The following is a 27,988-nucleotide window of genomic DNA, read 5'->3' on the forward strand; positions in this document are numbered from 1 at the left end:
AAGGAATAAACAGAAACAGTAAAAAAGTCATTCTATATTGAAAGCCTGATCCAGGCACATCACAGGAATAAATGTATCAAGACAAAAATGTATGAAAAATGAAAGTATTTCTGGAGTCACTACCAATATAAATATTAAAATTGCTCACACATCCCGATCTGGCAGATTATACAGATAGAAAAGAAAAAGCAATATATGCCAATGCAATAGCATTGAAGTAGAATGTAATTGTATAAAAACAATCTCAGAGTTGAAAATTATTACAGTTAGAAAATCACTTTTGGAGGTCATTAGTTCAGCCCAGGAGTGTGCCTATAAATATTTAATAATCTTCAGGGAAGGAAAAAAAGCCCTGATTTGTAATGTTTGCCAATTTCTGTGGTGTAAATACTCCACCCAAGGTGGATTTCAAGATAGGTCACTGAACTCAGAGTTGGGAAGAGATGCACGCAATAGGCTGTCATGAGACAGAGGGCTCCAGCACATGAGGAGTTCAACACTATCATTTTGCAAATAAGAAAGCAGCTGAGGCCAAAGAAGTTGGGTGACTGGCTTTGGGTCATACAACTATTTGGCTGCACTGCGACAAGCAAAACTTAGTTTCTCCCCCAGGCTACACCTCAGGATTCTGGATGCGTTATGAGGAAAAGACCATGATTGATTGATGCCTGCCTGACTCCCCAAGCCTGGTTAAGCTCCCCTTCAGGGACCCTCATAGACCGTTCCACATTGAGTTTAAACTGCGGTCTATTTGTCTGTCTCCCCTACTAGTCTGAGATTCACTGATAATTACAATCACTCCCATATCTCAGATGAGTAAACAGAGGCTCAGAGAAGTTATTTGCCCAAGGGGCACACAGACAGCAAATGGTTTTAAACTTCGCAGTCTGTCTCCAGAGCCTGTGCACTTGACTATTCAACTGCCACTTATTTAACCAGCAGTGTCATCAGGCTACATAGCTCAGCAAGAAATAGTTCCAGAAGGGGTCCCTCCTCCATTCCTTATGAAAGACAGACATTTCCTGGAGAAGATCTAGTCTAACCAACATACACCTTTGTTAATGGGGAGGAGACTTAATTAATTGAAATGATCAAGGAAATGGGATGTTTAAGTGTTCTCATTATCTGAGGATTAAACAGAAACCTGTATTTTAATTAAAAGTCCTATTGTTGACAATGGGCTCTAACCCTGGTTATTTGCTTTAATTTAAAAAAAAAAACAAAAACCTTTCTTTGATTTCTCAGTCTGAAATATGGCTTCACTGCTTGGTATCAAAAGAATGTAAAGAAGAAGAAGACTGGGTTAGCTAACTCCAGGGATATTCTGCAATGTTTTTTTTTCCCCTTAAACAGAAAAAATATCCTCCTTCCCTACTGGTTTTCTTATGATTTGCCTTCTCATCAAGTGAGATAACAACAAAGCCCATTAGTATATTTGTACATTTTCTCGGATTCTAGTTAATTGAGGTTTAGTACTTACTGTGAGTGACTTCTATACCAACTTTAAGATATGGACCTTGTTTTTAAAACATAATTTAATACCTCAGGTTAAAAACAAAAAAAGTTCGTTTTGAAGGCTCCTTCAGAAAGCCTAAAGGAAAAAGTCATTCACCCTCCACATTGCATTAATGGATATCAACTAAGGTACAAATTGGTTGTAATGCTTTTTTTTTTTCTTTTGGCAGTAATGGTTCATTTATTTTCTTTCTTTACTATATTTCCTAAAGAAAATACAGTGATAAATTATGTAGTAGGCTAATGTTCCCAATTTTAGAAGATACACTAATACCATATCAAGAAGTTCATTTAATTTTCCCCCATAATATATTCTAGAAGTTTTAGACACATATTTATAGTTTGTTTGGAATTTAATTTTGTCTTCTCAGAGGAAAAATTGTTTTAAACCCTTCTTTTCCTCTACTTCTTGTCATTCCCCCCACTATTGCCAACAATTTTCTAGTACGTTTCAAAACAATGAGAATTACATATGTAAATACCAAGTACAACACCCTGCATTTATATATACACTGTATAACGGCCAAAGCTTTCAAAGATGAGATCTCTTTTTCATACTTAAAACAATTGTGTGAAGATATTGCACTCCAGGATCGAGAGGTGGATGAACTATCCAGAGTCCTACAGCTAGGGAGGGAAAGGGCAAGTCCCAGGGCTCTGATTGTCTAACTTCTGCTCCAGTGCACTCTCTTCTTAGCTTAGGAAGCTGCTTCAGTACTAGTGAAGCATTTAAGAGCCTGGACAGATTCCTGTCAGGCAGACATGGGATTGAATTTGGTTCTGTGTGACTTTTGGCTAGTTTACTCATCTGGTAGAGGAGAATAATAATACTTTCTACTTCAAAGGGTGTTTATAGGGGCGCCTGGGTGGCTCAGTCAGTTAAGCCTCTGACTCAGTTTCAATTCAGGTCATGATTTCATGGGTCATGGGTGAGAGCCCTGCTTCGGGCTCGGAGCTGACAGTATGGAGCCAGCTTGGGATTCTCTCTCTCTCTCCGTCTCTCTCTCTCTCTGACCCTTCCCTGCTTGTGCTCTCCATTCTCTCTCTCTCCCCCTTTCTCTCTCTTTTCCCCTTTCTCTCTCTTTCTCTCTCTCTCTCTCTTCCTCCCTCTCTCTCTCTCTCTCTCTCAAATAAATAAACCTAAAAAGAAAAGGGTGTTTATAAAGAGTAAATCAGAGGGTTTAGCAGAATGCCTGGCACATGGTAAGCATTCAGTACATGTTATTGTTATTATTATATGGCTTATACCTCTTTCACTTCTTCACCTTAATGACACTTTGCTTTGCCCTCTGGTCCAACTAGAACTCTTTCTACTTGAAGAGAAAGCCACAACACATTGTGTTTTATCTTAGGAGCTATTAAGCAATCCTTACTTTCATTTCCTGCTGACCTGTTTTTGCATGCCTTATTGTAGCTATTCTAAACCTCTTTCTCCAATCTGAAGAACCTAGTCCCTCTTCTGTAACCATTACTTTCAGTGATGGTCATATACCCTAATTTATTTTTAGAATATTGAGGTCATATTCCCTGAACTCCCTCAGTGTCTGTACTTATCTTCATCTGACTTATCCTCACCTGCTGTCTCAGAAAGAGTGATCTCTCTTATGTTCTAGGCTCTTGAAAGTGCCTCTTTTTACTCTTTTTGGAATATTGCTCCAACAGTTTTTATGTCCCCCATTTGCTTTCCTTGGGCTTCTCTGGGCTTACTACATGCAGTTCTCTGGGCCCTCTGGGCAGTTCTTCTGGCCATGCCATATTCTCTTTCCTGCCTCTGTATCTTTGCACACACTGCTCATAATCATAATAATTCTAAGTACGAATTATTCCCCCCTCTCTTAATGCTTTTAGCTTTGGTTAGTGCTATGCAGGGTATTATAATGCTGTGTATTCTTGTTATTTTTGTATGTGTGCTGTCTCTCAACCACACTGTAGGTTTACTGAAGAGTAAGTGCCACATCCCATTTCCATAGTGCAAGCACAGAGCCATGCACATACTAGTTGTTAGATTTTGTAGACCTAGGGTTAGTCTTTAGCATAGTTATAATGCCTAGTAAGTTTTTAAAGGTTCCTTTTGTCCTGTCAGAATTATGCACCAAAAAAGAAGGGGAAAGAGTAATAGCTATTTGGTTTCTATTCCTTCTAAGTCCTCTCCTTTCTAACCTACCACCTTGCCTTCAACTTTTATAATTAGAACTAACAAGGTTTGTAACGTGTACCTTAAGTTTTTCAAAACTGAAAAACAAATACACTCGTTGAAAACTAGAAATACTGTCCATGTGCATACAATGGAATGTTAAGATAATGTGGTTTTTTTTTGTTTTTTGGTTTTTGGTTTTTTTTTTACTAAATAGCTTTTGACTTGGTAATAAACAATATGTTGTTTTTCTCTGAGAAATAATTCTAGGACTTTAGTCCTGAACATTTTATTTTATACATTTTCAGTTTGCTGTTTTTATGTTTCTAGTGATCTCACATTAAGTTAAGCATTTGTCTATCCAAAACAATAGGTCTGCTATAGCCAAATTATAACCATACCTTTCCTCTGCACACAAAATCCTATAAACAGCATGTGATCATATTGCTTCTAGAATTTATGATTGTTTTCTTCCAAAAGGAAGCTAAATTTAGACTAGTAATTCTACATGCTCCCAAGAAAACAATGCCTGCTGTGATTTCTAGAATAAATGAATCTGAACCACAGTTCCTTTACTTGACTAACTGAGAAGGCTTAAATATCAACCTAGTCATTAACCACAGATATTAAACCACATTAAACAACCAGCAAGCGGTTAAGAAAGAAACTTGCTGTTTCTGACTTTATTGCTAAATGAGTCTAACTTAGTTGCTGTATTGTCTTAATACAGAACATTGTTTGCATCTCATAATGGTTCTCTAAAATTACTCGTTCTGGCTTGAGTTCTAAAATTAAACTATGTGGAGTCATGTCCATCTGTACAATGCATCTTTATGTGAAACCAGCTAGAGTTTTTCGTTTTCACTTGATGTAAAAATTCCAGTTAGGAAGCTTTGTTTCTAATAGTTTAACTGGTATAGTTCTTTCAGTTTCTTTGTTTCTAATGACAACTAAACTGCTCTCGCCTTGAACATGTTTTGGCAGATAAGCTTCTCACCATGAAGGCCCCTGCTGTGCTTGCACCTGGCATCCTTGTGCTTCTGTTTACCTTGGTGCAGAAGAGCTATGGGGAGTGCAGAGAGGCACTAGTAAAGTCTGAGATGAATGTGAACATGAAGTATCAGCTTCCCAACTTCACTGCAGAAACACCCATCCAGAATGTTGTTTTACACAAGCATCATATTTACCTTGGTGCAGTTAACTATATTTACGTTTTAAATGACAAAGACCTTCAGAAGGTTGCTGAGTACAAGACTGGGCCCGTGCTGGAACACCCAGATTGTTTCCCATGTCAGGACTGCAGCCACAAAGCCAATTTATCAGGTGGTGTTTGGAAAGATAACATCAACATGGCTCTACTTATTGACACGTACTATGACGACCAACTCATTAGCTGTGGCAGTGTCCACAGAGGGACCTGCCAGCGACATGTCCTTCCACCCAGCAATACTGCTGACATACTGTCAAAAGTTCATTGCATGTACTCCCCACAGGCAGACGAAGAGTCCAGCCACTGTCCTGACTGTGTGGTGAGTGCCCTGGGAACCAAAGTCCTGATATCTGAAAAGGGCCGGTTCATCAACTTCTTCGTGGGCAATACCATAAATTCCTCTTACCTAACAGATCATTCATTGCATTCAATATCAGTGAGAAGGCTAAAGGAAACTCAAGATGGCTTTAAGTTTTTAACAGACCAGTCTTATATTGATGTTCTCCCTGAATTCAGAGATTCCTACCCTATTAAATACATCCATGCCTTTGAAAGCAACCGTTTTATTTACTTTTTGACAGTCCAGCGAGAAACTCTAGATGCTCAGACTTTTCACACAAGAATAATCAGGTTCTGTTCTGTAGACTCTGGATTGCATTCCTACATGGAAATGCCTCTGGAATGTATCCTCACAGAAAAGAGAAGAAAGAGATCCACAAGGGAGGAAGTGTTTAATATTCTCCAAGCTGCATATGTCAGTAAGCCTGGGGCCCACCTTGCTAAGCAAATAGGTGCCAACCTGAATGATGACATTCTCTATGGAGTATTCGCACAAAGCAAGCCGGATTCTGCTGAACCAATGAATCGCTCTGCTGTCTGTGCATTCCCTATCAAATATGTCAATGAATTCTTCAACAAGATTGTAAACAAAAACAACGTGAGATGTCTTCAACATTTTTATGGACCCAACCACGAACACTGCTTTAATAGGGTAAGTCACGTTAATTTTCCACTTATAAATTATAAGGTATAAGTAGAATAAGTAGCAGTCTGAAAAGAATATCAAGGGCTTTTTGGTGCTTGGTAAATGATCTTTTTCCAAAATATTTGTACGTTCTTTCCAAGAAAATTTAAATATTGAATATTCATTTAATGGTAAAATCATAGCTTGAGAAAAAGTTAATGTGGTTCTAAAAGAAAATATATTTTACAGTTTGGGTTTACATGTTTGTCAACACTTCAGATTGTTTTTTTTTTTAATGTTTATTTATTTATGAGAGAGAGAACACAAGGGGGAGGGGCAGAGAGAGAGAGACAGACAGAGAATCCAAAGCAGGGTCCAGGCTCCGAGCTGTCAGCGCAGAGCCCCATATGGGGCTTGAACTCACGAACTGCGAGATCATGACCAGAGCCAAAGTCAGATGCTTAACCAACTGAGGCACTCAGGTGCTCCAACACTTGAGATTATTAAACTTATTTCTCATAGAAGTTTTAATAGTTCTAATCAAATTTACATAAACCGTAACACAATAACAGTTAAACACAATTGCTGAGATCCCGATGCAGTCTTTACAACATTTAGAATAAGAAGCTCAAGTTAATTTGTGGGTTTTTGAAGGCATTTTCCTTATAAGGCCCCATTCACTCACTGATATACAAATAAATGCTTTATATTCTAGGCATTACATGAAAATTAACCAAAAACAAAATAAATCTCTTCTAAAATGTTGATAAATAAAATATTTTTAAATGTGTGAATACACTTCTCTGAATAACTTAGAAAACTAGACAAAAGTTTTGCTCTCACATCTTTCCTTTGGAACATGTATGGACTTTCTACTTGAATAGACATGTGTCTACCACCTTCTAGTTAGGTACTTTTACCTGGATGGTGTTTGATATTTATAAATATAAATGTTTTAATCAACGCTTGTTTAAGCCTACATGAAATGATACTTTCACAGGAGGTGTTAGGGACAGTCTGTGTTGCTTTGATTTAGATGTAGTAAAAGCTACCAGCTATACTAGACGGTTTATCCTAGTAGCCATCAGATCACTCGGTACTGGAAGAAGAGCACCAAAACAGGAGTTCATTATGTCCTTGGGCTTTTTGGTTTGGGCCCAGATTTGAACATATGAACCTGGCTACTCCTAACATAATGACCCATGGTGATCATAATTGGATGAACAAATAGTGTAGCTCTTCTATAGATGGTTTGACTTTGGAAATCCAAATCTCTCTACTCTAAAAGTTCTTAGCATCGGAAAGAAGGTTGAAATTGTAAGCAGGAAGGACATTAAGCATCTCCTTGATGAAACAGAGTATATAATTTGCTGAAGGGTACCAAGGACATAGGAATTCAGAAACATTTGGTTCACTTTTGCTGAAATGTCTGAGATACTTCCCCACATGGAAACTACAAACAACTTATAAAGGTAGAAAATGCTGAGAAAATGAATTCATGTTTCAGTGAACTAAAGACATACCTTCCCTCCTTCCCCCTCCAAAGTCTAGGAATAAAAAATAATATGCATGCATAAATCCCTAGTAGGACTTATTTCTCCCTGCATCCATATCATATATGTCAGAAACTCTGTAAGAAGCAATAAAGATTCCTCATGAGGCTGCCCCTTTTCTTCACTAGAAAATACAGAAGAATGAAGGAAACAAAAGGACTTTCAGAAACCTGAAATTAGGGGGGGAAATGTAATATTAATAGCATTCCAGAGAAAATACTTTTTTGTATCCAATAAATTACATCAGAAACACGAGTTTTAAAAGATTCTATTAGAAGTTCCTCCAGGGCCTCTAAAGCACATGACTTTGCTATTTAAATCTTGTTCTGTTAAAAGTTAAAAAGATACTTTACCTTATGAGGGAACATTGATATCTCATTTTCTTATTTTGTACATTTTAGCCCCCCCCCCCCGCTGTGTAAAATACTTATCAATTCTAGAAATTCTCAAAATAAATTTGAACTTTTTTTTTATCCCTTAAGAGAAACAAAAAGTCAGGATTATCCAATGAAATTCAGGTCAGTTTTAGCATGCAGGAAAAAAATGCCCCAAATGCACCATTTGCACCTGAAATCATTATCATTCCCATTGCAAAATTCTTGTGGAAAACAGATGGGGCTTGCCAACATAGTCTTCCTACCAGGGAAGCCAAGTTTTGCACTGGCCAAATTCCATAAAGACAAATACCTTCCAACTTCTTCTACTTATTTGCCTGTTTATCTTCTCTGGTTACTAAATATCAAAATTCTTCTGAGAATGAAACTACCTACATTGTCAGTTTTCATACACCAATCCACAGAAAGAACTCAGATTCCCCCAATAATCAGCATACAGTCATTTCCTAGCTTCATCTTAAAATAAGGTCACCTAGAGAGCCTTTACTCACACAAAACAAAATGATTTACAAAATCAAACCTGTTTGGAAAGACCAAGCAATAAGATGACTCCATTTTGTCTTGGCAACTTTTCTTGGCAAGATATCAGGTGACCCTTCTAACAATTTCTTGGAACTGAGCTTTGGTTTTGGCATAAAGGTTGATGAATAAACACATATATTATGGTTTTGTTATTAACATCTCTAATCCATCAGATCTTTATGGAGGGACTATTGTGTGCTCTGTAGACAAGGAAAACTGCAGTGGTAACCTTGTGCTAAGGCTTCTGCCCAGTCCTCAGTGTGTGAACAAAGCCATGGCAGGGGTTTTCTGGCCCTCTTTGAGCTTCCGCCATGTACAAAAAGAGTTTCTATCACAGGATCAGACAGAGAGAGTGCCAAGAAAGGGTCTTTTAAGTTGTAGGGGTCCAGCCAGTATATAAGCCTGACTTGGCTTATTTCAGATCACATATTAGGTTGCTTTTCCCACTCGCATTTTATGAAACAGGTCTATACTTTTCATATTGGTGACATCTCTAAAGCCCTCTTTTGAGTCATTTGATAGTTTCCAGAACACATCATCTTCACATCTAAGTTGTCTGTGCTTCAGAACTCTTTGATTCTGCATATGATGTTGTTTCTGGAAACTTATCCTAAGCCATATATGTACCCATTCATGTAATATTAGAGTTGATTGTATCAGTTCTATAAAAATAAATTCTTGATCTTCACAATGTAACCATTTTCTATGTTGCTTTTGAGAATGATTCTTAAAGGATAGATATGTTTACAGTGATTTCTAGCACTTAGAATTATGAGATTAAATACCCACAAATAATTACTAAATCTTTAGTCTTAAATATGTTACCACCTTTTTACTCATTCATCATTTGACCTCTGTAAACATCTTAAACTGGTATTTGATTAAAGTTGTTTTAGTCTAATGCGTATTTACTAGACAGCACATTATTATTCAAAATAAAATAATTGAGAAAATGTCCCATAATATGGAGAGTTTATAAATCAAATTTGGGGATAAACAGTATTAAAAATTCAGTTCATTTTATTTATTTATTTTTTTATTATTTATTTATTTTTTATTTATTTTTGGGACAGAGAGAGACAGAGCATGAACGGGGGAGGGTCAGAGAGAGAGGGAGACATAGAATCGGAAACAGGCTCCAGGCTCCAGGCTCCGAGCCATCAGCCCAGAGCCTGACGCGGGGCTCGAACTCACGGACCACGAGATCGTGACCTGGCTGAAGTCGGACGCTTAACCGACTGCGCCACCCAGGCGCCCCAAAAATTCAGTTCATTTTAGATGGGATGTATACACAGTGGAATATTACTCAGCAATCAAAAAGAGTGAAATCTTGCCATTTGCAACAGCATGAATGGAACCTGAGTATATTATGCTAAGCGAAATAAGTCAGTCAGAGAAAGACAAATATTATGATTTCACTCATATGTGTAATTTAAGAAACAAAACAGATGAACATAGGGGAAGGGATGCAAAAATAAGATAAAAACAGAGAGGGAGACAACCCATAAGAGATTGTTAAATACTGAGAACAAATGGAGGGTTGCTGGCAGGGTATTGAGTGGGGGGGATGGGCTAAATGGGTGATGGGCATTAAGGAGGACACTGGTTGGGATGAGTACTGGACTGGGTGTTATATGTAAGTGGTGAATCACTGAATTCTATTCCTGAAAAACAATAATAAAATAAAATAAAAATTTTTAAAAATTCAGTTCATTTTAAGCACATTGATGGGACTCTTCAACAGTATTATATAAGGGATTTACTAACATGACATTTACTCTGGGAGAAAACTAGAATCAATACACATTGACCCAGTTCCTTAAAAATGGGATCAATATTGAATAAAAGAATTTTCTTAATCCCCAATTCTCTAAAGATCCTATTCCCTAAATTATACTTACTAAGAGAATTGGATTAATACATTTTGGAAAGATTTTTAATCAGAGTTGAAATTAGAAAAAGAGTTCTTGTAATATCTCTTACCTAACCAGAAAATAACAATTACCACATTATACTTTTTCTTGCAATCCCATTTCAAAGTTTTGCTTCATATGTAAGCATTTGGAAGAGTAAGAGTAGGCTTGTAGTAAAAAATATTTTCACCAACATCTTAATGACCATTGATTGATCAGTTGAGGGGGAAAAGCATCCAGTTTGGTGCCAGACACCCCTGGATAGAAGTCCCAGCTTATTGCATATCAACTGTGTGACTTTTGCTGCATGACTTAACTCCTCAGAGCCTCAGTCTCCTTGTTTGTAACATGCAGAGAACAAAACCTACTTCACACGGTTTTGTAAAAATTGGGAATAATACATAGAGAGTACCTGGCACAGTAAGATGACCATAAATTCAGGGCACCTGGGTGGCTCAGTCGGTTGAGTGTCCTACTCTTGATTTCAGCTCAGGTCATCATCCCAGGGTCTCAGGATCAAGCCCCATGTTGGGCTCTGTGCTGAGCGTGGAGCCTGATTAAGATATTCTCTCTCTCTCTCTCTCTCTCTCTCTCTCTCTCTCTCTCTCTGTCCCTCCCTCTGCCCTGCTTGTACTCCCTCACTCTCTCTCTGTCTCTAAAATATTTTTTTAAAAAAAGGAACCATAAATGTAGCTCTTTGGGAGACAACAGCATGGTCTAAAGGAACAAGACTGAAGTCAAAGAGATCTGGTCTGTACCTGATCATTTTATACCTGTCTGGTCACAAGAGCATTATTTAAATCTCTGAACCCATTTTCTTCCATGCAATACCATTGGGAAGACAAGTGCAAAAATGTTTGCAAAAGACCCTAACTTAGTCCTTGGTACCTAACAAATAGCAATTATTATTGTAAGGAATATTGTAAGGAATTCTTTATGTAAAGAAAGGCAAATTTAGATTATTGGATTTTCTGGAAGGGGTAAACTCTGGTTCTACTGCTCATGAAAGTCTTTCACTTACCTTCCTACCTGTTATGAGTGACCTACCTCCATAATACTTAATTCGTGTAAGTAATTCTTAAAACTTGATTGTTCAAAAAAGAGAAAGGGAGAGAGAGAGAGGGAGAGAGGTGGAGAGTGGTGGTAGTTTGGAGAGGAGAGCCAGGCTAGAAGTTATAAGGTGTGCCCCGTTCCCACTTTCAATTCTGACTGTCCATGGCACTGTAAGATACTAAGCTTATGTAATTTAAATTATACTCTGCATTCAAGAATTTTCAGATAATGCTGTTTTAGAAAAAGTCAACTTCACAGGTTGTTTGTGTCAAGCTTCCTTGTTTTTAAATATCATTTATACTCAAATTCAAAGAGTAGCCAACCACTTCCCAAAATAAAGGAAACTTAAAGTAGTAATTTTCCATCTCCGTTTCAAGGAGTGCCAAAGTTAAAGGGTCACCACTCAGAGCCATCTGAGGAAGAAAGCAAAATGATTAGAACAATTTTGAATGAAAACAAAATCAAAACAAGATGCAAACAAGGAATAATAGGAATAGGCAGAAAAATAAACATACAGTGATGTTTCTTTATTACTATTATAAAAATGATAGATGAGTAAAATTGGGTTACATTTAAGTTGTAATGGAAGAAAATAATTGCAGCTTTCCATCAGGAAACCACAAGGACCATTATTGATCTGCCATCCTCAGGGCATGTCTCGTAATATTTAATAAAATAAACAAAGATTTATAACTCTTTATAGGCCATGTATCTGTAATCTCCCACACACCGCACCATTTGAACTGGGAATGTGGAGTCAGTGTTACAAATAACATCCATGTAATTATACTGGTTTGGCATGTCTTATTTAAACAATCTAGCACTCTCAAGAGAGTATTTTTGTATTAAGGATGAAAAATGTGAAGTCGGATTTCAGGGTTTTCTTAGTTTCTATGCTACGAAATGAGAGAATGTTATCCTATATGAAAAATGTTTTTGAGGATTCTTCATTCTAAACACTAGATACCTTGGCCTTAAGCCAAACGTAATAGCTACCAAAGCAAAATCTTGCAAAAAAGAAAATCCTTGAGGTATAATGATTCAGTATACTGTTTTAAAAATCTGAGTAGAAATTTGTTAATTTTACACTTGATTCCTCTCCTCCCATTAACTCGTTTATTCTCACCCAGGCTCAGGGAGTTGCTGCTCCCTAACTTACTTATTTGAATTCTACATGCTAACGTCCCATGAAAAGTAGCATATTGCATTATTTTATTTTCTTTAAAATTTTTTTTTTAACATTTATTTATTTTTGAGACAGAGAGAGACAGAGCATGAACGGGGGAGGGTCAGAGAGAGAGGGAGACACAGAATCTGAAACAGGCTCCAGGCTCTGAGCTGTCAGCACAGAGCCCGACGCGGGGCTTGAACTCACGGACCGCGAGATCATGACCTGAGCCGAAGTCGGATGCTTAACCGACTGAGCCACCCAGGCGCCCCTGCATTATTTTATTAAAAATAATTTAAAATAATTTTCTTTCCAGAATTTTGTGATACTCTGTGAGATCACAGGGCACACCCAGAGGGTACTGAAAATGTGTTACAGTGAGCCATTAATATCTTCTACTCTCTCTCTTCCTCCTGCTAACCTTCCTTTAAACCATTTGGTAGCTTATTCATAGGTCCACCCCAGGAAAGAATGAAAAAGCAAGGGCATGACATTTTTATAAGATAACAGCAAAGAAATACAGTTAATGCTGAAACCATTATCAAAAACGTAGGTAGGCTTTACCTGTGGATTATGTTGATCCATGATGTGATGAATGCATTTTAAATTAATTCTTTATTCTCAGTGCCTTTTGAAGCAGGTGGTATGATCTGTATTTTATTTAAGTAGTTGAGTTCTACATGGAGATTCACTTGGTAAAACTAATAATGTAGCAAACAATAAGGCATTCATGCAAAAAATGTCTTAAAGTTGGTTTTTGAAAAGCTGAAGTGTTAACAAGACAGTTCTAATACACGATATTTTCGTTGTCATACTGCTACATACTGTTATACTACTACTGATTAGAGGCAAATGAAAACCTGTGGAATCCTGCATTTTGATAAAAATGTTTACCTCCTTGAGTAATAATGGATTTTTTTACTCAGAATAATATATCGAATTCTGGGTGTTACACCTTTACTTCATACTTCTGTCTTATCAGTCGTCATCCCACCCTGCACTGTTATCTCCTCTAATAAGAAAAAAGAGGATCTGTTAGAATTTGGATGGAATACCCATGAGGAATTTCTCCCGTTGCTTATTCATGGATTGGCACAGATACCGAGTCAGTGGGCACACAGAGTCCAGAATGACTCAGTGCCCAGATAAGTGCTGTAAGTCACATCTCCAGCAGCCAGGGAGGGCTGTAAAGGGCTCCTATATCAAGGGAATGAAACCAAGGGCTCAGCTACTCTTGAAATCTTTAAGACTCCCTCAGTGTGTTTTGGGGTGTTTTGTTTGTTTGTTTTTGTTGGGGTGTGTGTGTGTTTAATAATAGTGAATGTGGTAAGTGATTCTGGGATCCTGGATACAGTCCAATTTGCTAATTATATATTTTTTCTAACTAAAATGTTCCAAGCTGGTTCATTTGCATATGAATTGCTTGCTGAGCAGTGTTGACTTCCTTTCTTAAAAGCCTTGGGGAAGAAGTTTACTGCACATCACCCTAAACCTAGGCTAATTTAGAACAGATGAAGTGTGTCTACCTTCTATATTTCAAAAATATTCTCTAGTTTTTCAACAAGAGGACAGAAAAACGTCTTACAAATTCATGCTGATATAGAATAAAGGCTATTTTCACCACTCTGTGCTCGCAAGTAAGGGGAAATGCCTTATGAATAGTGTAGCTGGAAAACAAAAATTAAAATTGTGAGTTCAGACTAAAGTCTGACCTCAGTTGTCTTATTTGGGCAAATCACCAAAATGTTCATCAATCAGAGGACATTAAAATGGTAGGTGACATTTCAAATCATGCTCTAGGTAAAAAGGGTGAATTCAGGTCAGTTTTGATTTGTTAAGCACTCTTTTCTAGAGCTGATTTTATGAAAATTAAGTTTGCTAAGTTGCCATGTCAAAATATATGGATTATTCATGATTTGCTTTAATTTGTGTCCATGTACCAGAAAAGTGTAAATTTGTATAATATTAAATTTTCCAGTGACATTTTTAATTTAAAATCTGATTAACACTTGCATGTAGCAACTGCTCTACTAACTTAACTATAGGTGAGGTGGTGCTCAGCAAGTGGGAAAAATGCAAAGATTAAATTGGTCTGTTAGCTGAGCGAATCAATAGTATTTAGTGCTAATGCATTAAGCAGATACAAGCGCTAATGCAGTGGCAGTCAATAGCAAAAACAAACATCTCTAAAAATTATCTTGACAGTAAAATGTGCAAATTTTTCCATTTTTTGAAAGCTGCTTACATTGCATGCTTGTTCTTTCATCTTACTAGTTTAAGCCAAGTTCTAGAAACCTAATCATTTTATTTAGTGCATAAAATGACCAAAAACTTGTGATCATTGTTTTCAGCAAAAGACAGAAGAAAGGTTTTATTCATACAACCAAGATTCAACAAGAAATTCAGTAGATATGGAGCGCCTGACCTTTCAGATCTTATAGTGATGAATGAGATAGCCATGGTTCTTGTCTTTTTGAAGTGAACACACTAGGGGAGGGCTGTCAATAAGAAGCCAGTCACACCAATAAACATATCATGATAGTTTATGAAATATAGTGTGAGGGACATAAAAATCTGTGAATGTAAGCTAGGAGGAATATGTTAACTTCATAGCGTAGTCACAAAAGACCACCCTGAAGAGGTGAAAGTTAACTTTTACATAAAGCCCAAAATTTTCGAAGAAGCCATATGTCCTTAGTACAAGGCCAACTACTTATTTAATTAACTTATAATTATTACCTATTTCATAAACTTGAGGTCTTAACTACATGGTGCTGCTTTTAACCAGCTTTTTAAAGTGAGTTCTGGATATGAGTACATATTGTTTTACACTTAGAAAAACATATCGCAAGAGGTAGAACTGTGCCAGAGATTTTAACTTCTTTAACAGTTTGTTTTTTAAAAAGTTGTTACTGTATATAAAGTTTGTCTTTTCTTTGATTTCTAAGGGAATTAAGTTACTTTTCATTAAGTAATTCTTAGTATGAGGAAGATACTATGTAGATTTCTAGAAGCTAATGACATAATGTAGGTAGCACTTACCTCCTCTCCTAGCCTGTCACCTTAATCAGCTTTGAAAAATAGAGGTTTCTTGTATCTCTCCACGTTGTTTCTTTCTTGTCCCTCTCACCTTTCTTCTGTGGCCAGCACTTGGGATCCTATGCCACAGAAGAATTTGCATTTCCTGGGGATGGAAGGGATTGTCCTATCACCAGTAAATCCTATGACAAAGTGAATCATAATTCCAAAAACACACAAAATAAGCTCTTTTGAAACTATCAAAATTATAAAAATTGATGGAATTTAAGGGACTGTGGTGCTGAGATGGGCCCCAATCATATTGTCTTTCTACAATCATATACCGTTCTCTGCACAACTGTCTTATTTTAGACCATTTCCTTCTCATGTGAATCATGTGCCCTACAGGGCTGAGGAACAAGTGCTCCTGGGACTCACAAGGATGTCATGAGCACCTACTGAATGTACGGGGGCGTGTCCTCTAGTTAGTGCTGCCTTTATGTTGTTCTAATGCATTCCCTAACTGCAGACATTTTGCCTTTCTCTTTCATTTTAATCATGTTGATTTATATATACATAGTCATGCAAATATCTAAGTAAGTTTAAGGTCTTAGAGGGCAGGCAGTTTGTCATGGTTCTTTGTACCTAGGTATGTATGCCTTGCAGACAACAGACAATAGTATTTGACAAAATAATTTGTCTTCCAAAAGAAATCTGTAAACTTATACAGTAAATAGAGACCATCTAGATTGCTGCAGTGTTTGGATAAAAGCCCTTGATAGAACTACACATATTTTTATGAGGGTCGTAAAAGGCACTGTTTTTGCCTTCCCCACAAACCATGAAGATTTGAAATCCAAGTACAAAACATACATGTGAGGAATCCAAAGGCATACTCACCTTTTTCTTGCTCACTTTGTTCACTTTTGTTTTGCCAAGAAAGAAGTGGAGTCTCCCATTGGAAAAGATGAGGGAACAGGAGGCATTTAATCCTCAGGGCTCGTTCCTGTGCCTGCAAGTCAGAGAGGTCATTGGCTTGCCCCTTCCTGAAGGCTATAATTATGGCAAAGGGCTATATTTACTTTCCAGTAAAGTAACCAGAATCTTGAATGTAAGAGATAGTTTATAGGAGTACCGTTGGGGGGGGGGGGGGGTTGGTGGGAGGGTGGATATACAAAACCTTAGGAAAGATAATGGGTGAGATTATTTTTCTTCATATATTCATTAATATGAGAAGGTCCAAGACTCTGGAAATGTTCTGAAGTGCAGTAATAGAGGTGAATATGAGGTCAAATTAGGTGATCCTGGTACTTAAGGAACTGAATTAAATGAATAAAGAAGAGGAATTTACAATAGAATATATCTGATGATTCATTATAATGTATCTGAGGATTCATTAATGTAAACTTATTTGTGGCTCCAACATCATGGTAAACAAGAATCAGTAAATGTATTAGTAACAGTAATTGAGAAATATTTCTAATTTGAAAATACCAGTTACATTGGGTCTATCTAGAGCTGATAGGGAAAAAAAATGGGCAGTGTTTCCTACTCTCAACTAAACTCGCTCTGGTTTCTGAAGAGTCATAACAAATGTATTGATTCCAGGTACAACTGGGCAGCCAAAACACAAGATCAATTCTGTTATTGGCCCAATATTAAGAATATTAGTCAGTGTTTGCAAAATAATGAGTAATATATAAATGGTAGTTTAACAATAGTACATATAACCTGTAATTAACACTTAAAGGTCAGGTTTTTGACATGCACAAAGAAGACTAAAATATGTGCCTGATTTAAAAAATACGTATTATGATGAATTGTGGCAATGATTATGGTATTTTAATTTTTTTTAATTTTTTAATGTTTTTTATTTATTTTTGAGAGAGAGAGAGAGAGAGAGAGAGAGAGACAGAGTGCGAAGAGTGGGACAGAGAGAGAAGGAGACAGAATCCGAAGCAGGCTCCAAGCTCTGAGCTGTCAGCACAGAGCACAACACAGGGCTCAAACTCTCAAACTGTGAGATCATGACTTGAGCCACTGTTGGACGCTTAACTAACTGAGCCCCCCAGGCGCCCCTATGGTATTTTCTATGTAGATACTTTTTTTAAGAAAACAAAAGCATTAATTTCAGATTTTTAGGCAAACAGTGCTTTTTGTGATCCTGGGTATGTGGTATGGTGGCACCATTGAAAATTTGAAGTTCACCATTTGTGGCACAGTTATAGATCACAGAAAAATAAACACCAGGACTTTACCACGCCTAACAAGAAAGCTCTTTTTTAAAAAAAATTTTCAGGATCTATACTAGTCATGGTGTAAACTATGTGATATTGAGTATCTTATGACCCTAATTATAAGATAACAATCCAAGTGAATGCAGATGAACTCCTAGAAAAGGAGAGATTATTAAATATTTGAAAAGTAAACATCTAAATTTTCATAAGTAAATATTAATTTAGTATTTGTGTGAACTATAGATATTAAAGCTTTTCCTTCATTTTCTGGGCCTTTAGAACCAGCTGTTATAACTCCCAGTGCTTTTTTAAATACTCTATATGCCGGATATTCACAAACTGGCTAAGAAATAGTCAAATTTTTTATTTTCACTGCAGAAATATAATAAAATCTCTGTTCCAGTGAATAGCTGGATAATTATTTTAATAATGATATTGACATCACTTCATTTTATCTTTCTTGCTACTAGCAAGAAAGATAGCTTTTATTTTATACTCTGAACTCTGGCTAAATCACAAGTTAAACTGAACTATTGTTTGTTTAATGCTCTGTTTCCTTCTAACCTTATTTTTGTCTCTCAACCTCAGTCCAGATCCCCAGTGGCTCAGGAAACCCTCAACTAGGATTAAGTAATAGTTTACACAACCTCTCTCATTCATTAACCCAAGTTGACATTCTTATTCTGTGTACCAACCTTATTTAAGACTTTCTAAGCACCTTATCCTGGTTTGAGTGCAACTAACAACACCTATTTAATCAAGGAACTTAATATTTCCAGAGAATCTTTCAGCCTATCTCAGCCTTCTCCATCAGCATGATCTAATTCAGCCTGCTTCTTCTATTCCTTCTTCCGAATAAAATTTGGTCTCATTTATAGTAAATGTGAAGTTTCAAAATCTTTACTTATTCTTTCTTTCTTTCTGCAGATACACAAAGGAGAAACGAAATTGTACGTTATCATTCCAGATAGATTTTGTTCTTTTAGTATGTTGAAATGGTGCCAGTAAGATAAAACTAGATCTCCCTGGCTCCATTCTCATCTCCAACCAATCTAGTTGTCTCCAGACTGCTGCTGGAGTAACTAATCTTTCTTGAAAGCAAACCCATTTGTGTTACTGTGTCCCTTAAAATAATTTGAGGGCTCCCCAATGGTTTTAGAGTAAATCCATACTCTTTAGTATGTATTCAAGAAGTGTCCTACCTTGGCCTTGACTATTTCCTGGTCCTCAAACTCACTAGTGTGCTGGATGTCTAATTCTCAGGGAAGAGGGGAGTAGAAGCCCCGATCTGTAGTGCTTGTCAATTTTTGTGGTGTAAACACTCCCACCAAGTCAATTTCAAGCTGCCAAGGTAAGTCACTGAACAGGATGAAATTAGGAAGAAATGTTCACAGTTGGGTCTGTAAGCTGGTACAAGATGGCTCAAGCACAGCACTGCCACCCTACCCTACCTTCAGCGTATCATACTTTTTACAAAAAACAAAAACAAAAACAAAAAACTGTCTTTGCAAATTTCAACTATATAATTCAGTATTGTCAACTATGGTCACCATGTTATACATTAGATATTAAGACTTTTTTTATTTTTTAACTGAAAGTTTGTACCATTTTACCAGTGTCTCCCTATTTCTGCTGCCCTCTCCACCCGTCACCCCCATCACCCCCGACTGCTGCCCCAGCCCCTGGCAGCCAGTTTTCTACTTATTTCTAGAAACACAACCTTTTTTCCCCTTAGATTTCACATAAAATTGATGCAGTATTTGTCTTTCTCTGTCTGGCTTATTTCAGTTAGCATAATGCCCTCCAGGTTCATCCATATTGTGGCAAATGACATAATTTCCTTTTTTTTTTTTTTTTAAAGTCTGAATAGACATATACCACATCTTCCTGATCCATTCATCCATTGGTAGATACTTAGGTTGTTTCCATGTGTTGGCTGTTGTGTATAGTGCTGCCATTAATGTGGAAGTACAGATATCTCCTAGTGCTCCTTTTTTTTTCCCCCTTTGGATAAATACCCAGAAGTGGGATTGCTGGATCATATGGTAGTTCTATTTTTAATTTCTTGAGAATATCCATACTGTTTACTGGCTGTACTAGTTTACATTCCCACCAACACTGTACAAGGGTTCCCTTAATGTCCTTACCAACATTTGTTATCTCTTATCTTTTGGGTAATAGCCATTCTAACAGGGTATGAGGTGATACCTCATAGTAGTTTTGATTTGCATTTCCCTGATTAGTGATGTTAAGCACCTTTTCATGTTCCTCTTGGCCATTTGTATCTTTCCTTTAGAAAAATGTCTATTTAGTTTCTTTGCCCATTTTTTTTCTTTTTTTGCTACTACAGAGTTGTTTGAGTTCCTTGCATATTTTGGATAGTAAGTGCAATGTGAGTCAACCTGTGCATTTATCGGATGTGTGTCAGCCTATCATTCTTGTAGTTCCCAGAATCCATTAGTGTCTCTCACAACCTTGCCTTAACACATATTACTTCATCTGCCTCAAATTCCCTTTAACATTGATTTTGTCAGGTTCACATTTTCTCCCAGTTCTTTACAATTCTACTCAGGCATTTCCTTCCCCAGGAAATCTTCTCTAGCTTTCCCCTAACCCTCCATTCTGGATAAGCTGCCTTTCCTGAGTACTCCAGTAGCACCCTTTGCTTATTTCTACCATATCTCTTACCACACTTTGTGGTAATATGTTCACTGGTTTCCTCATTAGCCCCTGAAGATATGAACTGTGGCTTTTATCTCCACATCCTTAGTACCTAACAAAATTGCTTGAACAAAATATCTATTTATCAAATGAGCAAATAGTTATGGCACAGCCTCATATTTCAAGTAATGTAATGAAATGCTGATTAGTAAAAATTATTTTTAGATAAAACAGTTTTTCATTTCCTCCCCCAAATCTCTAAAAACTAATTTATAGAATTGAGGAGTTTCCAAAAGTTAAAATAGCATGGAAGAAATTCTGGGAAGTGTTGGTCCCTTCCTTACACACACACACACACACACACACACACACACACACACACACACCTTCCTTCATACACCAGTGTGGAATGAAGATGGATCAAAAAACAAGGAAAACAATGAAAGGAGAAGAAAAGATGATAGGGAGAGTAAATAGAAATTCCAGAGCTTTGTACTTAATCCAAATTGGGAAAACATAATTAGAGCAATTAAAAGGAGAAAGGTAGATTAACTTCTCTGCTCCATAATGTTTTTTTGAGCCTTTCAACAGTGTCCCTTTTAAGTGGGTGATATTGTCTGAATGAGAGACTTTAGGCAAAACCTTCTAGTAGACATTGCTTGAGCAGTGGTACTAGTAGAGGTGACCTCCCATGAAGTTTGCTTTTTGAATTCATAGATTTTTCACTAACCACCAGTCTATGATTTCAAGTTGAAAATAATTTGTGGGTTAAGAAAAAGAAGTTAAGAGTGAAGGTCTTTTTCAATACCACCTTTACTGTGGCCATAATGGCGTCACTGCATATGTACCAAATACATGCTTGGTGCATAGCATGAGCTTGGCCTTGATGTAGATGCAGAAAGATTAGAAGAGAGTTTGGTAGGGGCTTGTAGACTTTGGTCAATGAGAAGGGTTACCCACAGATTGAGGTTTCTGATACACAGTTCTGGTTGGGAACAAGGGAAGAAGATGAGTAAAGAGGCCCACTGCACAATGGTAAGATGGAAAAGAAGGATAAGAGGTGATGACAGTCATGGCAGGTTAGGATATAGACATGGGTTTAAACAAAATACTGGGGCACAATTGAGGAACTGTGGTTTCATCCATCTTTCACCTCAACTGGCCATCCTCTAAGACATTCATCAGCCTGTTTTCTATTGAGCATGACACTGTTAGGCACATCAACAGACCACAGCTCTTATACTCTACAGAAAGAACTGCTTCTGTCTTACTGCTTAGTGCAGGGTAACTAGTGTTCTGTGTTTTGAGTATCTCTTACAATTCAATGAGTAAGCACATTAAAATTTGTTTTCTATTAACTAAATAGAGAAAAGGAGAAAAATTCTATACACTAAGCATTAAAATTTGCTTCACTTGGAACAGCTTTCTTTATGAATCACTCTGTCACTCCTGGCTGTGACTGAAGTGAGGTATGAAGGCTGCTAAGCCAAACCACATGGACTTGGTCTGTTTTAGATCTGATTCACCTTGGGAAATGATGATAAAGAAGGAAACATTTTAACACGTAGAATTCCAGAACCCCTATCATATTAGAATTCAGAGTCTTTTGAATCCTGGGGATACCTCGGAAGGTGGATATGTTTTTATTTCATTTATATGTAAATGCATTTTTATACATGTGTATACACATGTACATAAAATACATTCTGCTCCAAATATTTCTTCCCTCTTCACTAATCCACCTTCTGTCAAGACCTGTGTCAGCTTTGGCCTCTGCCATGAGCAAAGCTGTTTAAGCCCATACTTGATCTTATCTTTTTCCTAATCTTCTAGCATTACCACCTGTACCAGTGTTTTCAGAATGTATCTATCAGTGATGTTCTTTGTGCTTTGCATTATTAGTTATTTTGTGTGTCTTCTCTGGCACGACTCATTTCACTTAAACCTCAAAGCAATTCTGTTAGATAGATGTGCATTTTTCCGTTTTACCAGTGAAGAAGTGAGGCTTGGTGATCTAAGTATTCTCTCTAAGTTTGCACAGTGGGTAAGGGCAAGGCCACTCCTGAGCCCATGCTCTTCTCCACTAGGCTAGGGTGGTTACCACTGGATATGACTAAGGCATTTGGGGAACCTTACTCTAAAAAGTTATGAAAGTGGAATTGAACAAAGACATTTCTGGAATCAAGGAAATTAGATTCTGGGACGCCAAGTGTGAGATTTCCTTTAACTCTATAGAAACATTTTTAAGAATTGATAGATGGATGTAAACAATAAAATAAAAGGAAAAGTCAAAGATGACTGAGACGTCCTGAAGGGAGAGGGTGGCTATTGATGCCATATAGAAATAGGAAGCCAGAAGAGGGAATTAGTTTGGAAAGAAAAGCAGTGAGTTCAAATGTCATTAATGGCACATTCAAACTTGGCCTAAAGGCAGTTGCAGAGACAGGGCTAGTCCTCAGAAGAGAGAATGCCGCTGGGTGTGTGAAGTTAGATCATCCACGAGGCAGCGTCCATCACCTCGTGAATCACTACTGTCGAGCCAGCAACGTGTTGGCCAGATGCATGGTTGTATTGCATTCAGGGCCATCTGAACACACAGGGCCAGAGATGATGCCCTTTCTCCCTTCCTGGAGACAAATCAGCTCTTCTTTAACTGCCCCCCCCCCCCCAGCTTTGCTCCCCTGCTTGAGGTCTCTGGTTGTAATGAACTCCGTGGCTGTTGAAGCAGTGCAGTAGGATTACTTCATCAAGGGGAGTTTGTGGCAGCACAAGTATTAAGGAAGCATCTTTCTTTTAAAACTGTGGCTGAGCACAACATGAAGCTGAGTTGTCTTTGTAGCACAAAATGGTCACATTCTTAGCATTCAACCACACCATCCTAACAGTCTGGCCTTGCATTAAGGACCCCAAAGAAAAGGTCCTGCCCTGGCAGAGAACTGACTTTTCTGCATTTTACAGACAATCAGGCTTCATGTTGACATCTTAGATATTTGAGTACAGACTCATAGAAGTTAAATATGTCTGAAAGCAACATAAGCAGACACTGAAGTTCAAAGCTCTGTGCCTCTGCCTGCAGTCCACAGCACCTCCCTCCCAGTCCCACAGAAGAGAGAACAGAAGGAGAGAACATGAATAAACAGAAGAGAGAACATGAATGAAATTTAGAGAAATAAGTTATGTGCAATTCCTGAAATTAAAGCAGTTGAGTATTTAACCAGCTTTAAATATTCAAAGCTGAGTAAGAGGGACTATCTATTTTGAAATACATATCCCCCAGAAAACCACTATTATATGTCAATAGAATCTGTAGAAAAGGTGATTATTAGGGCGCCTGGGTGGCTCAGTCGGTTGAGCGTCCGACTTCACCTCAGGTCAGGATCTCGCAGTTTGTGAGTTCAAGCCCTGCATTGGGCTCTGTGCTGACAACTCAGAGCCTGGAGCCTGTTTCGGATTCTGTGTCTCCCTCTCTCTGCCCCTTCCCCACTCATGCTCTGTCTCTCTCTGTCTCTCAAAAATGAATAAACCTTTAAAAAAATTTTTTTAAAAGATGATTATGAATAAAATTTATATTAAAATGCTTCTGTTAGTTTCGTCATGTACAAGAAGGAGAGAGGGCTGGTATGAGTGAACTGGCAAAGATTTTATAAAATAGTACGTTTTTTTAAATCTAGCTGCAAGACTGATTTAAATTATCTATAGATGAGCTAAATCTGTCCTATAGATGAATTAAAGGAATCTCTATTTTAAGTATATCACATCCTTAATTATACAGAATTAAATGTAATTGCATATTCACTGCATGCATCATAATGTTAGTTAGAGAAAACAGTTTGAATCAAATACACTGAGGTATATAGCACTTCAGTGTTCATTTTATAAAAAAAATAGTATACGTCTGAGTCAGGTAAAAAAAAAAATTTGGCCAAGTATTCATGAAAAGGTAAAGAAAGAATAAATTATTGTTTCAAGACTTACAAATTGTAGAGTGGTTCCTAATATTTAACCCTATGACAGTATATAAGCCCTTGAGTTAAGGAAGCAGGTTTGTAATAAGTTTTTTTTTTTTTTTTAAAGCAGAACAGGATGTTTACCATTGGTTCTCAGAGTGGATTTCATATTATTATTTTAGAAAAGGATGAACCTTGAGCAATTAAATGCTTTTCAAACTTCTTAAAAAATGGGCATATGTATCCAGAATCTTTTCATGTGTTGGAGTAGCCTAAGATGATTGGGGGACAGTGACTGTTTACTCATGACATCCTAAATATCCTGAGCAGTCATTTGTTCCAGCAGCAGGCCAATGGCAGCTTGGTAATTCCAAGCCTAGAGGAAGCTTTGGAAAGCCATCCACAGACCCACAGCATGGTAGAGCCAGAAGAGAACTTTGGATTAATTCTCTCAACCCCTTCCTTTACAGACAAACCTAGGTGGGGGGTGAAGACACTGCTGCTGTGTGACCTAAGTTTAATCCTTGCCCTGCAGCTGCTGGTCTTTTGACCATGCAGTGCCTCAGTTTCCTCCTAGGATTGTTATGAATTAATATTTGGAAAGTGCTTAGAACAGTGTCTGACGCATTATAAACACTCTGGACAAATGTTTTTTATATCAGCAAAGTAAAGCTCAGACTCAGAGAGATCAAGCTATTTGCCTAAGGTCATGCAACTCATCAAATCCCAGCTGGGTAGAACCAGTCCTGTGCTGTAGGCACGCACATTCTTTTTCAGTGTCCTTAGACCATCCCTAGAATGTGAGTTTGTCTCAGAAATACTGTAGGAGCCTATAAGTAAGGAGTATGATGCAGTTGGATTTGGATTTGAAATCAACAGCTAGGGTTCAAGCTCTGATATTTACTGACAACTCTCTAAACCTTAGTTTCTTCATCTGTAGAAATGTAATGATCATAACAAATCCAATTTACAGACCTACTGAGAGGATCAGATGAGATAGTGTACTTGGAAAACCATAACCTACTATGCAGATGATATTTAACATTACTGTGAGCTTCTGTGAGATGACAAAAGCCATGAGAATGTTTCAAATCTGCTTAGGATGTCAGGAAATTGGGGTAGGAAGAGTTTGTAGTAGGCTGTCTCCATTTTTTCACTTCGCATTTATTCATTGGTAATTCCAATGAATTAAATTACCAATTAAATGAATTCATTGGTAATTCATTTAAAATTTATTTTTGTTATATTCATATATGCAAAAGACTCATGTTCTCTTTATGTGTGTGTGTGTGTGTGTGTGTGTGTGTGTGCGCGCGCGCGCGCGCGCGTGTGTGCAGTAAAACAAATACTGAGTTCTCTACCACCAGGCTTAAAAAAGAGAATATCACCAAAGCCTCTAAGTCCCCTGTATGTCCCACCCCAGTCATATCCCTCTCCTTCCCAGAAAAGTAGGTAAACAGTGATTGCGAATTGTCTTTTCCTTGCCATTAGTTGCACTACATATGTGTATATGCCTAAACAATGTATTAAGTGAATTTTTTTTCCTGTTTCTTTTTCCCTCTTGACTCAGATATCTCAAGCTTTATGGCATCTACTTATACCCATATACTGTCCATCTTATTCTTTGTCACTATCTCCCTCCCAGTCCACTAAAACATAACTTCTGTCCTTCAACAGACTTCGCAAGGAGAGACTTTAGAAAAGAGCCAGGCTTTAGGTTCACATGGCCAAGGAGAACGTATCACTGACTAGCAGAAGCTGAGACATCAGCTGCTAAAGCAAATGCAAGAATCCAAGAATGGGAAGGGTCTTGTGTCAGGATAGCCACTCTTAGATTCATTTGGTGTCCTAGATGTCACTTGACGTTTCACTTTAATGGAAAAAAGACTTAAGAACAAACTAAGGCAGGTGTGGATACCATAGTAGGGAGTGCGGGCTTTTCCTGCAATCCTTTGGGAAGCAACTAAGGTTTTGAAGAAGAGAGTGACCGCTCATAACTGCTTCAAGGCAGATGAGATGGAAGACAGGAAGGCCAATGAGGAAACACTAGCCTAGGGCAGGGGTGCAGGAGTGGCTGGAGGGCTGTAGCCAGAGGTCAGAGGAATTGAGCAACTAGTTGGATGTGAGAAATGCTCAAGAGAGAGGCGTTGGTGTTGACTGAAATTTTAGAATTACCTGGGTGGAAACATGTTAATGTTCATAAACCAAAATAGGCAATAGAGAGGAAGATTTGAGAGCCAAGCTGATTAGAACAGCCCAAAATGCTAGTGGTCATCTTTATGCCACTATCCAGAAAAAAAATAATTAATTCCAGCCTTTCTCTCAGAAAAGCAATCAGGGGTGAGAATCCACATTTCGTACTTTGAAGGGTTGTAGGTTTTTTACATGCTGATTGATAACTTTTGTTGAATGATTCCAACTTTTTGAGAGGTACAATTTCCCTGACTTTGAGTTTCTCATATTTAAAATGAGGAGCTGGGGTAAGATGGTCTCTAAGGCCCTTTCCGTTTTTGTAATTGTGCAATTCTTGGAACTTTGCCCAGAATAGTAAACAGTAGCAGAAGAAATTCATGAGGTTGAGAATCACAGAGAACTGAATTCTAATGACTGTTTCAGTTCTGATGCCAGTTCCAGCGTGAATCGGCCACTGTGGCCGCACCCTTGGCTGCTCTGAGTCTCCTACTCCTGAAAACTGAAAACCTTACAGGGCTGCGCATCGGCCTGCACGTAAAAATGCCCAACTCAGTGCCTGGCACAGTGTAGGTAGGTGCAGGGTAAAGACAGATATCCCCCATCCCTTCCTTTCTTCCTCCTTCCTTCCTTTGTTACCAAAAAGAGAGTTAGTCTGACTCTCCAACTAGTGCTGGGCTGAAACCTTTGTAGACTCTTCCTTGGTGCCCCAAAGCAGCTTTTACTAGAGAACTGCCTTCCACAAGCTATGCTCAGTTTTACCCCAAAGCACAGGGCCTCTTGGCTTTGAGGGAAACACGAGTGGCAAGGAGACCCCTGGCAGTAGATCTGTAGGTCTCCCATCTCCACCCAATCACTCCAAATGCTGTACCCAGGAACTGTATGTAAAGTTGTGAGAAGAAGCCTCCCCGTCTTCCCTGAACAAATGAGCAGCAAATACATTTCCTTTAAGGCACATAGTGACTCAGACTGAGATTTATGAGTAGAGAGCATTTTCCTACATTTGCAATGCTGAGAGCTTAAACCAGGGTTCCCTGAGAGTTAAAATTCTGTTCAAACTCAAAGACAACATGGGGCTCTGTAAGCTAGTTCCTGCCACCCTGACCCCAATCATTGAGTTTGTCAGGATTCTCAGAAGGAAGAGACAAGGAGTAGTCCCCTCTCCTGCACTGAATGCTGGAATGTTACTTTCTCCTAGAAGCTTGTGGCCCCAGTCCTTTCCTGCAGATCTCTGCTATGGAGAAAAATGAAAAAGAAAAAGGTTAGGAATCTGTGATTTATAAAATCTGAATGTCATTTGGATCTGACATGATATTTGTTTTTTTAGCTCCAAATTACATAATTTTTCAAGATCAAGGAGTTCTGTAGATCCTATTCCAGCATTGTGCAATGTTTTTATACTTAGGAATTTATTTGGGGGAGGGAGATAGAGACATAATACAGTTAGTCCTTGAGGAGGTACCATTTAGAGACCTTACTATTTCCTAAAGGAGAAACCTAAAAGTGTA

At 37.9% G+C, this 27,988-nt stretch overlaps 1 protein-coding gene across 2 annotated transcripts in view; it reads left to right on the forward strand.

Annotated features, from left to right (window-relative positions):
- The window catches only part of MET (MET proto-oncogene, receptor tyrosine kinase), a 145,732-nt gene that overhangs the window by 21,088 nt on the left and 96,656 nt on the right, over positions 1–27,988 (forward strand). For both annotated transcript variants that reach the window (XR_006212123.1, XM_015540681.2), the window contains exon 2: positions 4,634–5,850. Coding sequence is in view for 1 of the 2 variants with exons in the window: in XM_015540681.2 (XP_015396167.1) it covers positions 4,648–5,850 (1,203 nt within the window). In the remaining variant the exon portion in view is untranslated. The remainder of the gene's footprint in view (positions 1–4,633; positions 5,851–27,988) is intronic.

The sequence above is a fragment of the Panthera tigris genome, chromosome A2 (assembly GCF_018350195.1).
Source record: "Panthera tigris isolate Pti1 chromosome A2, P.tigris_Pti1_mat1.1, whole genome shotgun sequence".
In the NCBI taxonomy this organism is placed as follows: domain Eukaryota; kingdom Metazoa; phylum Chordata; class Mammalia; order Carnivora; family Felidae; genus Panthera; species Panthera tigris.